The sequence below is a fragment of the Trachemys scripta genome, chromosome 17 (genome assembly GCF_013100865.1).
Source record: "Trachemys scripta elegans isolate TJP31775 chromosome 17, CAS_Tse_1.0, whole genome shotgun sequence".
In the NCBI taxonomy this organism is placed as follows: Eukaryota; Metazoa; Chordata; order Testudines; family Emydidae; genus Trachemys; species Trachemys scripta.
The window spans coordinates 12,675,545-12,688,532 of record NC_048314.1 but is presented as its reverse complement, the minus strand read 5'-3'; the positions used below and the strand labels follow the sequence as shown (position 1 = coordinate 12,688,532).

Below are 12,988 nucleotides of genomic sequence, written 5' to 3'. Positions count from 1 at the left end.
TATATGGGTGGAGCTATGCAGATGAATGTATCACAGGGAAGCTTTTCTTGGGCAAAAGGACCTTCCTCAAGCTAAACTCCTACCTCCTCCAATTCCTTCCCAACTCAGATTTCCCCTCTGTGAGATCATTTCTGACTCTGAACACTCCCTCTCCTCTCTCTCCCCTCTGATCGGGAACAGCCTCCCTGTATCTCTGCCTCAATGATTTTCTCATCTGAAAACATCTCCTCTCCCCTGTCTAGATCACTTTCTTTCTCTCAGCATTATTATATAGCTCTGCTATTCTGTATTTAGTTTTATGTAGTATTATATAGCTCGGTACTCATACTGTATGATAGACACTGTACAAATTGTCTGAACCCTGTAGTGCTAGTTGATACATTCTGTACTTACTGTAATGTAAGATGTAATACCATCTTTTAAAAAGCGGGTAGGTGGTAAGTAGACATGGCCTCTTGTACATTCTTAGGGAAACAGACATCTTGGATTAACTGAACTAGATAACTGTTCCAAGTATAATGTACACTCTTTCAGGGATATTCATAGGAAACAGGCAGCTAAGAGTTACAACTAGCTATTATGTCACAATTTAAGCAGGAAACAGAGCTTACCTAATGCATCCATAAACACACATTGCATTAGTTTAACTAAGCAATTGATTACTGATGCCCCATAGAAAGACTACAGTGAGTAGCATTTCTCTGGGGACTCGTGGACAGACATTTGGAGTTGACAAATAAGAGAGTTTGGTACATTTTTGTAATTAATCATTCTCACTGACTGCTTCTGCAGTGAGGCAAGATCTAATCCTATGAGATTCTTTTCAGACCAGCTCCAGTCAATCATGTTGAGAAGCTACTGACAGAGGGACTGGAAGAACCTACAAAAACAAGACAGGAGTAAGGGGGACTCATTCATAAATCTGGTCTTGGCTGAGAGAGCCCACAGCTAACTGAAAAGATTTTGGAAACTCCCAATCCACTAAGTTAATAGGGATCCCCACGAAAACATCTAGCCTTGTGCCAGCAGCTACAAACCAACAGTCTCAGCTCTCACACAACATCATCATGACCTAGCTGTCTTGTGAGCTATTTCAACAAAGTCTTCTGAGCATGTTCCCCAGACCCCATGATATTTCCTCTGGATTTAAGTCACTGATAAGAAGGTCCTGCTCATTCTCTCAGCCTTGCAAGCTCAGCTCAGATGTGTGACATTGTGGGATGCTGGTCCTGATGCTATCTGGTCTTTTCTTTGCCTTCAGCAACTGCTCTTTCACTTTAAGGAAAGAGATCTGAATCATTCCTCTGGGTCCTGAGTAAAGGAAACAAGCCATGTACTGCTCACAAAGAGCAACCATGGTGAGATGTCACATAATAACAGCTTTTAAGCTTTGTGGGCTGTTACACAGATGAAGAACTTCTCCAAAGTTAGTTCCTAGGCAAATATTTAGAATTGGACTTACAGGGTAGCCAGGGTCTCCAGGCTCCCCTCGATCTCCTCTGTTGCCAACTGGACCCTACAACAACACAATAAAGGTTCAAGGTAGATGTGAAATGCCAGTGGTCTACTCCATCTGTCATGATCTCTAAATACAGCATCTTCTATGATCAGGGAAAGAATCCAGACAGTTGGTGCATCACATGCAAAAATCAGGCCACAGGATTAGAGAAGGGACCTGAAAAATATCTTACTCTGTCACCAGGTGGTCCTGGGGGGCCTTCTATTTTCCCATCATCACCTTGTTCTCCCTGTAGACATAAATATTAATGTTAAAACAGCCAGCAGCATACATGGCAGGTGGTCCTATAAGGGCCTGATCCAAAGCCCTTTAAAGTCAATGGGAACCTTCCCAATGATTTCAGTGGGGTTTGAATGAGGCCTTAGGGACTGGGTAAAAAGATGGCTTTAAAAGGGAACCAACTACTTAAAATAAAAATAATAATCACATTTCTGTTCAAAGTTTTTTGTTTTTGTTTTTACTTGTTATTCTTACAAATGTGAGTCCCAAAGGTGAATGACATGAGAGAAATATTAAGACATTCCTCTGGACTCTTTTCAGCTGGTTAACTTTGTGCTGAGTCAGTTTCACACCATTTCCCCCATTTGTGTGCATCTCTTTTGCACAGCAACATAGGGGAGAAAAAACATTCTTTAACAATAGTCAAATGTGACTGCAAACCCACCAGATCTGAATAGGGGGCCTCAGGCAGGACTAATCCCTGAAATTATTAAACTCTCCTTAAAAAGCAATTGACAACGTTTCAAATTGAGAGGAGGCCCCTTTAAGTCTAAGGATAACATTTTCAGAAGTGCCTAAGTGACTTCAGAGATCAAGTCCCATTTCCAAAGTGACTTAGAGCAAGACTGACAGAGGCATTTAGGTGCCTGATGATGCAGCTAAGCACCTAGTGGGATTTGCAAAAGCACTAGGCAGACTAGATGCCCAACTCCCATCACTTTCCATAGGAATTAGGCACCTAACATGTTCAGGTACTTTTGAAAATATCACTAGGTACCTGTGTAAATTCTTAGCTGTTCACAGTGTGGCTTGTAGGAGCCTATGGCTACGTCTACTCTGCAAGAAAAGACCCACGGCAGTCTCAGAGCCCAGGTCAAGTGACTCAGGCTCACGGGGCTAAAAATAGCAGTGTAGATGTTCAGGCTTGGGCGGGAGCCTGGGCTCTGAAACCTGGGGAAGGCAGGGCTCTCGGAGCCTAGGCTGCAGCCCAAGCCCAAGTATCTATACTGCTATTTTTAGCCCTGCAGCCCAAGCCCGAGTTTGTAGACCAGGGCTCTGAGACTCACTGCTGTGGGTGTTTCTTTAATTGTGTAGACATACCCTTAGTCTCTTTGAAAGTCAGTGGGACTTGGGCTCCTAATTGCCTATATTCCTTTTGAAAATGGGACGTAGGCACCTAAATCACATAGTTGCTTTTGAAAATGTTACTCTAGCTCTCTTTCAAAATGATTTGTTTGAAATACACATGGGTACCGCCGAGGGTGAGGCTTAGTGAAGGGCGAATCACACCCATGCGCCTGTTTGGATAAGGATTATGAAGGATGAAATGCTGCTAAATTTGTCTCAGGCTAAGTATTAAGTGAGCACTGATGGGTAAAATTCTGCTGGGCTCTCTTTAAAATGAGGAAAGATACTTTAGTGATGGGCACATGATGGATAGATTGGATTTATGATGAGAGATTAGCCTTTGAAGTTCAGATCCTTCTTTTGGTTTGGCAAACAGGGATGGAATTTTGAGGGAAGGTCTGAGAGTGTCTGTCTCTCTCTCATATTCATATTATTCCCTGTACTTCCTGCTGGGAATGCTGCATCAACAAGCCCCTCTTGCAGCATTTCTGCCCTTCCCAGTTCCATCTGGGTCGGGAAGCAGAATCACAGAAATGGGTAAAGTTGGAAAATGGGGGGGGGGGGGGGGGGGGGAAGAAAGCAGGACAAAATTATTTCAAATCTTCTGAACTTCCAAAAAATTGGGTCCAAATTTTGGGTTGATTCTTATTGATTGTAACAGCCCGGCACCAGCAAATTTGTGCAAAACTGTCCATGCTGCGACATGAGTTTGCTCACATACTTTTTCTTGCCAGGAGGAGTGGGGTAGACAGGAATCCTTATTGCACTAAAAAGAAGGATTATTCTAGCCAAGACCTGCAGTACAGCGCCGGCTTTGACAAGAGGGTTAGTTTTCTAGTGATGTCTGAATGGTTTCTTTGCTGACTGCTTTTGCCTGGTCTAGTTACCCCTTTCTGAGGAACCCAACTACAGAGTTATTTGCAGCTGCCTATAAAGTTAAACAATGGGAGGGTGCAGAATGCTGCTTTGACGTTCTGAATTTTATTGCCCTGATAGTCAACCTAGCTTAGAATCGAGCAGCATTTTTCCTCACCCCATTGCACATTCCCTGATCTATAAAGGGAGCAGAACTCTCCGAATACATACCCTGGCTACATGCTGCTATCACAAACTGTTCTTGTAGATACTTCAGACCAGACGGTGAGCCCCTTACACAACTGCTTATGTGAGGAATTTCACAGAATGCAGTGGGATGACTGGTGTGAGTAACTGCTCACCGGTGTGAGCGAGGGGCTCACAATGAGGCACTCAGTTACCCTTACTGTGCATTCCATCTTCTAAAAAATAGATGCTGTTTTGCTGTTGCTGTTTTAAATTCACTTGCATAAATCACTTGGGGTTACAGTGTCCTATTTCCTCTGGAGCCCAGTTCAGAGATGTCTGTTTCTTAGCTCCCTGCATGATAGCTACATTCCAGCTCCTCTGGTTTTTGGCGACTTGCTGTTGCTGAGTCTTTGACATACTGGCTCCTCAGGATTAATGCACTTCACAGCTCCTTTGGGGTTCCAGGTCCTCAGGATTGTTGTATTGTGGTTTTTAGGTGATCCTTTCTCCTGGCACGTGGGGGCTGCTGCACCAAAAGTTCTCTCATGTACAGGAACTCACAAAGTTAAATCATGTGGAGCCAAGTAGTTGAGTCTTTGTAATTCTCTGGTTATTGGTTTCTAGAAACCATCCCAGTATGGTTATTAAGGTCCCCTCTATCTTTCTTCCATGGTGCTGTGGGTACCCATGATGCCCCAAACATTTGGCAATTGCTCAATGATGCTGCCACCTGGGAGAAGACATGCAGAACTGTTTGTCTGTTCTTGACTTTTGGCAACAGTGAGTATGCAATTGACAATACTCAGCTTCAGACAGTCCCAACTGCGTTCAGCAGCAGAGTGCAGCTGTTGCAACAGCTCATTTTCTGAGGGCGGGTATAGAGAAATGTTTATCAAGTGTGACTGTGGCACAGGGGAATGAGGATGTGCCAAGCTATATCACCGGCTTTCAGTTCAAGGATGAAGAGGGACTTGCACTAAGCTTAACTTTTGCAGATTGGCAGAGTTAGATTCCTAAAGGTTTTGCGACACTGCATCTGGTGGTATTCAGATCAGTGTTCACATCGCACACCCCGTCAGGACCCAGCCCAAGCTGGGGAAGCTAATGATCCAACCAGCGGATCAAATTCGGTGATGAATCCTGGTCACGTGCCACTTGAGGGATGTTGTGCATATGCTGAGAAGATGGTGACTAAGCAATACATATCCCCTCCAATATATTCTTAGAGATAATGGCATTCTTCCCTTTCTCTGGGTACTGTCATTCCAAAATTCAATATCTTACGCCAAGGATTTGGAGTTTACTGGCGGGGTTAGGGTTACATTTACATTTTTAAGGGATAACATGTTTGGGGATTCAGTAGGAGTCTTGTGGAATGGAATATAGAGAGAAGCTGTGCAAGGACTGCTCATGGATATAGAGTTGGGCAATAGATGGAAAGATTTGGGTGGCTGATTAAAAATAAGAAACAAAATATGTCTAATAGTCCTTCCCACACTGCCCCCAGAGACTCCACTGTGAAAGGGCTTCGTACGTGAAGTCAACAGCTAAATACCTTACAATTGATCTACTTTCTAGCCACTGTTAGAGTAGTAGGGACCCTCAGGAAATATGGATACAAAGCCACAGCTCCTCAGTCTCAGATAAGAATCTGAATGTACATATCAAGATGCAGAAGGCTTGACGTTGGATACTTCTCTCCAAAGAGGTTGTGGATGCCTTTCCATTTCAGATCCTAATCCGACATGATCAGGATTCAGTTCAGAGAACGTTCTAAATTTTTGACTTCTTCACAGAGTGTCAAAATCGCTGTAGCTAGTCCCTAGAACAGAGTGATGATGCTCTAGATCCCATACATACTCGACACCTTCCCTCCAGGTCTTCAACAGATCCTGGATGCTACAGGGTTCTTAAGCTTGATTGATAAATTCCAGTACTGCAGGGCTGATCTTCTCTAGGACTTCTTGACATCTGGATTATTCTCAGAGAGAGGGAGATTAAAAGGTCTTTGCTAATTCTTTGGAAAGTTGCAGTTAAAAAAAAGGTTACAGCAAAGGGCAGCAAAGTAAACAAGTTGGGATACAAATGGAAAATGCATGGAGGAAAAGGGAAGACTTGTTGTTGTTGGCTCCCCTCCGAAAGTGAGATACACTAGTTTGTAATTTTTAAAAGGATCTCATCTGGACAGTCCTAAGCAGCTGCCAAATGCAGGCGTCTGCTCCGAGCAAGGCCTCTTTGAGGAGCTGTGAGTGTACTAAAATCCAGCAGAACAATTAGCTGGAATGGCGCTGTGGAACTCCATTCCAAAATAATGGATATCTTCAGGCTAATTACTGCTTTGGAAAAGGGCAGACTTTCTCCACCATTAAATACCCTTCTTCTGCTCTGCTAATTTCCTACAGAGTTTAAAAAGTCGCAGAGCAATCACGGCCCCATTTCTTTCCTCTGCAGCTTTCGCTTCACTCTTTCATCTCCAAAGTCTGAATTCTTCCTCTTTTGGTGTTAAGGTTACAAGTGGTCTTGGGGAAGGATTCCTGACATATGTATTCATGTGCTGTGATCCAGACAGTTCTTATAAGATAAGGAGGGATGGGCGAGGCTAGGACTTAGATGAAAGGCCCTCATGGGACACCTATGTGCTTCAGGAAGTGGTGCTGGTGATTCAGCAAGTAATGTTGCTTTCCTCTTATCACTATGAAACCAATGCCCCAGGATGGGATTAAGGCATCACTGTGCTGATGGAGGTGCCATCTTTCAGGTAAGATGTAAAACAGAGGTCTTGACCCTTTGGGGTCATTAAAAGTTCCCAGGGTACTTAACAGCAGAGATATTGTAATGCTCTGATTCAGAGAGTCCAAAGCAGGAAGGGACCGCTGTGATCATCCGATTCTAGTCTGACCTCCTGTATAACACAGCCCATAGGACTGCCTGGAATTAATTCCTGTTTGAACAAGAGCAGAGATTCCCCAAAACTGTGGTACATATAACCCTGGGGCACATGAGCCTGTCAGAAGTGTCATTCTGTCCCAGGGTGGTCTGTCTCCCCCACAAGGCAGCAGGACCCACCTAACTACTGCATCACGACATAGCCCATCACGACTGGCATCAAAGAGAGCAGCTGACCAACTAGGGAACGAGAGAGAGCCAGGGGCCAATCAGGCAGCCGCCTCCCTAATATGACATCCTGGCCAAATTCCAATTTGGGTAATTACACTCTCCCGCATTTCCCAGCTGACTATGGGATTCACTTTCAATTTCCGCATTTAACCCAGAGGTGGCTGCATTTCACTGGAGGATGAAATGACCCCTGTATATAAATTAATTTTGAAAAGTACCTAGCAAATGCTATGTAAATACATTGCCTCTGGTACGGTGCCTTCCAATAGCATCTGTTCAGTTTAAGAACAGCAACATGTTGGCATACATTTTCTCTCCTTAATGCCTCTGCTGTTTATTCTTGTCGTCTTTTTGCAGTTGCTCCTTTTGTGTACCCCTGCTATTCCTGACCCCCTGGAAACTGATTACTGGTACTGCAACCTAATTAACGTGTGGTAGCCCAGTCCACTTGGGATGGCAGGAGCGTCTTTGTCAGTGTTTAGCCTCCAAAGCAGTTCCCAATCCTGGCAGCAGAAGCATTGCCTGATAATTGTGAGGGTTTAAAGCACAGCCAGCAGTTGTCTGGTGTCAGACAGTTTGCCGAGCATAGTGATTGCAGGTTGGCAAGTCTTTTGAGGCTAGGTGGGCCAATTGCCAAGGGTGATTCTGGCAAATTGGCAGCTATAGAGAAGGAGGGATTGCCAAGCATATCTGTTCAGGTTAAGGATTTGGGGGAGCATTAAATACTGAAGTGGGCACCTTGAATAAGCTTAAAATTTGCAGTATGTAGGGATAAACCAGCAATAATGACTAGTACAATACTAAGTCTAATATCTGCACACATCTCATTCTCCTCTGTATTTCACTGCTTAGAGACAATGGCTCTTTTTACTTTGGATGTGTGTTACTCACTGTTTTGCATCGGACACTGAAGGCTCCTGTATCTAATGTGTCTGGAACCCTGGGCCAGTCTCTCAAAGGACAATGTGTAACAAACTGTAAGAGCAGCAGGACAATGGAACAGATTGCCTAGGGAGGTCATGGAAGCTTCTTTATTGGAGGTTTTCAAAAGGAGGCTGGATAGCCATCTGTCTTGGGTGGTTTAGTCACAACAAATCCTGCATCTTGGCTTGTGCTTGGTGGAAAGTTCTAGTTCTGCTACTTTGAGCTAGATGATGGCAGGAGACCTCTTGGAGAATGGATGCCACGTAATGGAGGACACAGAAGCTAGGGGCCATTCATCTTGGTACAACTGGAGAACACTATAGGAAGGTTTGGGAAGCTAAGAGGTAGGACAAAAAGAGGATGGGGGTGGCAATAAAAACAGATGCAGAAGCTACTCAGCGAACTTGTGGTGGAGATAAGGGAGTATCAGAGAAATGGTCAGATGCCCCAGTGCCAGAGACGCAGCTCAAGGTTGGAAGGGAGCAGAGAGAGAAGTGCAGGAATTTTCAGTGGCACCAATAATAATCATGCCTGGGGTGGCATCTCTGGGTTGTGAGTGTATCTAAATTCAACAGCTGGATACTCTCCTAATCTCTTATGTTTTCTCACTACTTCTGCAGTGGAGTCAGTCACAGTGTAAAAGGAGAGCAACTCACGTCTCAGAGACTCATGTCAATGTAAAGAATCTCTAGACACACCAAGATCGAATGGCCGAGCTATGGGTGCCTTCCCACTTGGGATCCTGACTTGGTAGGATGGCTGGCAAAGATGTACCCGTGAGACCTCTTCTTAGAATCTCAGGAGTCCCTCTAAGGAAGGAAACTCTTGCCTGCAGATGCACGTCTGCGATCATGATCATGTGCAATAACACAAGTGCTGAGGGATGCCAATAATTTACACCATGCACTGAGTGCTTCCTGCGATAGGGACACTAAGACAACCAGGATCAATAAAAATTGAAGCAACTTTTCTCATGGTAGGGTCCCATTTGCAACCACTTCCAATTACTACTCTTTTCCTTCCGGCACACGGGGGAAGAAAGCTGCTGCTGTAGCTACTGACAGACATGTGATTGGCTCCGGCAACAATGCAAGTACAGCCAAAGCCAGCTGGGATCATCTTCAGAGCACTGAGCAGCAAGCTGTGCCGAGAGGAAGCCACTAAAATATGAGTCACTTCTCCAGCCTGAACTGGGTCCGTTCAAGCTGACTCAGCAAAAAGCCTTGAAAGAATGCAGCAGTGGAACAAAGGCTTTGACTCATTCCAGCTGCAGTCAGGGCGCTTGTCAAGGGGTGTAGGTGGACAAACAAGTCACGGGTGTGAGAGGCTACTAGTAAAATGGGACAGGGGAAGGGAAGGGAGACCATTTGTGCTTCACTTACGAAATGGAATAGGCTGGAACAACCAGAAGCAGCAGGAAGATTTTCCAAGAGCAGACAGTTTTAGGGGCATGTGTGCAGGGTGTTAGTTTGACTTGACAACAAAACCTACTGATCTAATTTCTTTCACCTTGGGGATTTGGTAGAATTTCTGTGGAACTAGGAAACTCCCCCAATATTCATGTCTATAGGCCCTTTCAGAGATACAAGAGAGCATGGATGCCTGGAAATGGTGTCCTGATCCTGACTTGCACTGATAACGCATTGGCTTGTGTGTTTGGGTACGTCTACACAGCAAAAAAAAGAATATACCCCCCCCCCCCCCCAACTCTGTGGCAGAGTGCCTCAGAGCCACGCCTGGTCAAGTGACTTGGGCTCGCACTGCGGCGCTAAAGATAGTAGTGACTCAGACACTCCTCACTTGCCAGGTTCCTGAGCCTGAATGTCAACACAACCCCGAGTCAGTTGACTGGGCTCTGAGACTCTCTGCCATGTTTTTTTTTTTTTTTGCTGTATAGGCGTATCCTAACTGGCACCACTGCCCTCTGCTGGATGGGATGCCCGACTTGTCCAAGTGTTTATCAGTTTCTAATGCTCATCCACTAACACAGGGCTTCTCAAACTTCATTGCACCGCGACCCTCTTCTGACAACAAAAATTACTACCCAACCCCAGGAGTGAGGACCGAAGTCTGAGCCCGGCCAGCCCTGCCACCCAGGTCTGAAGCCCTCGGGCTTTGGCCTTGAGCCCCAGCAAGTCTAAGCCAGCCCTGACGACCCTATTAAAATGAGGTCAAGACCCACTTTGGGGTCCCGACCCACAGTTTGAGAACTGCTGCTTCTAGCACATGAGCGGGAGAATGAGAGAGGATACAATGTAACTAGTACTGCTATTATTGATGATGGTTAAATCAAGAGTCTTTTTCAGCTCAAGCAGTAGAAGCCTGTGTTTTTGGCACAGGATGTCACAGTTTCTGTTTCCCAGGCCACACGTTTGCAGCTAGCAGGTAGCTAGGTTGTCTGCATATCTATGGTGCTTGTTCACATGATCTCTGTGTTGGATTACAAGTGCTAGTGTTTATTTGAATGGGTCTATGGGAGCTGTGCCCTGGTGCCTTGGTTGGAATGGGTGCTGCTATCCGAGTAGGGGCAGTACTGGCCTATGCAGAACAGGAGATAGCTAAACTGCATGAAATTTGCCCTTACCTTTTCACCTTTTGGCCCTGGTGGTCCAATTGGACCTGGCGGTCCTGCATGCCCCTGTGGGAGAATAGAAAACATATGACGGGATTGTAAAAATGGAGTCACTTCTGTGATAGGATCCTGTATTGCTGACTACAGACACCTGAGTTGCACGTGCAGGCTTCAGAGAAATATAGACACATCAGCAGTGACATCATCGATGCCTGGGAGATGGAGGAAAACCAGATCTGAAGACCTCTCCACAGCTCAGACTGAGAATAATAAAGAACTAAGCTGTCTATCATCCCAACCAAATGGAAATATAAATATAGTTAGTTTTGCATCCTGGGCTAATTATGATGTTAGATTTATAAAGCAGGGGAATGAGCATCAAAAAAGCAGCCTTACCTCATAACCCATTAAGCCAGGTTCCCCTTGGGCACCCATCCTTCCTGGAGCACCCTATGGAAGCAATCACACAGAAAAATGCCATTAGAACAGCCTGCTGTCATTGTCTTCAGAAACCACATGCTGCAAAGTGGACTTTCAAGACAGGCAAACCTTAGGCTTGGGAGATTAAACTGAAAGGCTCCCATCTATTCTTTGGGCAAACCAGGTAGTCTTATGGCAGCATCATCCTGAAGTATTCGCCGCACTCAGCTATCAAATCGATAGGAGAGCAGCTCCTCCAGTCCAAGTCTCTGCCAAGAGTTTATCAATGAGGTCCCCAGCTCATTTACAGAAATATAATATATGGAGATACACCTATCTCATAAAACTGGAAGGGACCTTGAAGGTCATCGAGGCCAGTCCCCTGCCTTCACTTGCAGGACCAAGTACTGATTTTGCCCCAGATCCCTAAATGGCCCCCTCAAGGATTGAACTCACAACTCTGGGTTCAGCAGGCCAATGCTCAAATCACTGAGCTATCCCTCCCCCCTTGAGCTACCCCAGTAATCAGTTCTTTTCCAGTTGGGAACTGGCTCATATTTTTGGACTCCTATAACACCTAAAAATGCAGAGTCATGGTCTTTCCTCTTATGCCAACGTATCCTGGAAATTTAACTCTTGCCTGAATCAGGTGCTCTCCAAATCATTTGGGCATATAGAGGAAAATCTCACGACAATGCAATGTGGATAATGCCTTGCTAATTGCTAGATATATACATAGGTACTAGAACTAGGGGTGCTGCCACACCCGCTGTCTTGAAGTGGACTCCATTATACACAGGGTTTACAGTCCGGTTCAAAGGCTCTCCGCACCCCCACTGTACAAATTGTTCCAGCACCCTTGGATCTATACATAATACAACTAGCAAAGAGTGAGCTGTGAACATTGTGCTGATGTTCTGCTCTTCACCTGCCCCCTCTGGACTCTCTTGCTAACTTCTAAATCCAGGGTTTTTTGCTGAATATTCCTTCAGTGAAGTTTTTAGTGAGACAGTTCTGATGAAGACCTGAACCCTTAAACATACAAAGACCTCTCTGGTTTTTTGTGGTTCTCAGGCCTGGCAACAAAGATGACATTGAGGAGTCATCTTCTGAGCTGCAATTGACTAGGGAGTTGCAAGAGCTGATGTTTTAGGAATCTGAACAAAAGGTTAAAGAGAGTTTCCAAATCCTGATCTTCAGATTAAAGCTGGATGCAAGCCTTTTGCTACTAAGCTGCAGATACTGGCAAACTCATATTGCCTTTCTAGCCAGTAGTGAGCAGAGTAGATTTTAGTTGCTGAAGCTCAGGCACATTTCTCCTTCTGGTGCTTTATATTTTATATCCTGACAATTTCTATGCTTCATTTACTCAGTGGGTAGAATACAGAATTCTCGGTCACAGGAGGAGTTGCATGGATTAGTCACTCCAGTTGCTAGAAACCATTGCACAAATCATATGGTCATTAAACATTTCCCCTTTACTGCTGGAAGTTCAAGTCCTGGCATGCACTGATAGGGGCTGGGAAAGCAGATAATCAATCTAGAGAGTGCAAAGGATGGCTTCCTGAATTTGAGAATTTTTCTGGTGATCTGTCAGAATGGGAGTGTGCTTTGTTTTAGAGGGAAAAAATACTTTTTCTTGTTTGAGGTCATTTGGGATCTTCCAGTATCCTGCTTCAGAGACCTGGTGTTGCGTTTCCCCACAAAAGTGAGTAATTCCTCCTGGAGTCCATCCACATGAGTCCTATACAAGTCCGAGGAGTAGCTTGAATGTGCCATGAGGAGAGTTCTGCCCACAGGATCCACTCACACAACCTGTCCTGGACCTCACCTTGCTGGTCAGAAATTGAAAAGTCTCATTAGACTTTCCAAATCTTCTACTTTTTTATCATATTTTTAACCCTTTCCTCAAGGACAGATTGAAAAGATACACAGTCCAATAGACTGTTGCTCAGACATTAATCTGCTTCCCTGAGAAATATTCCATGGAGACTCTGCCAAAACAGTCTGCAGGGAGGATCTATTGGAAAGACCATACTTTTAAT

The 12,988-nt window shown here is 44.9% G+C and overlaps 1 protein-coding gene across 9 annotated transcripts in view; it reads right to left on the bottom strand.

Moving 5' to 3' along the window:
- The window catches only part of LOC117867266 (collagen alpha-1(XXVII) chain B-like), a 261,780-nt gene that overhangs the window by 21,026 nt on the left and 227,766 nt on the right, over positions 1-12,988 (bottom strand). For all 9 annotated transcript variants that reach the window (XM_034752150.1, XM_034752151.1, XM_034752154.1 and 6 more), the window contains 4 exons: positions 10,920-10,973; positions 10,536-10,589; positions 1,692-1,748; positions 1,463-1,516 (listed from right to left, as the gene is read on the bottom strand). In XM_034752150.1, coding sequence (XP_034608041.1) covers positions 1,463-1,516; positions 1,692-1,748; positions 10,536-10,589; positions 10,920-10,973 — 219 coding nt within the window. The remainder of the gene's footprint in view (positions 1-1,462; positions 1,517-1,691; positions 1,749-10,535; positions 10,590-10,919; positions 10,974-12,988) is intronic.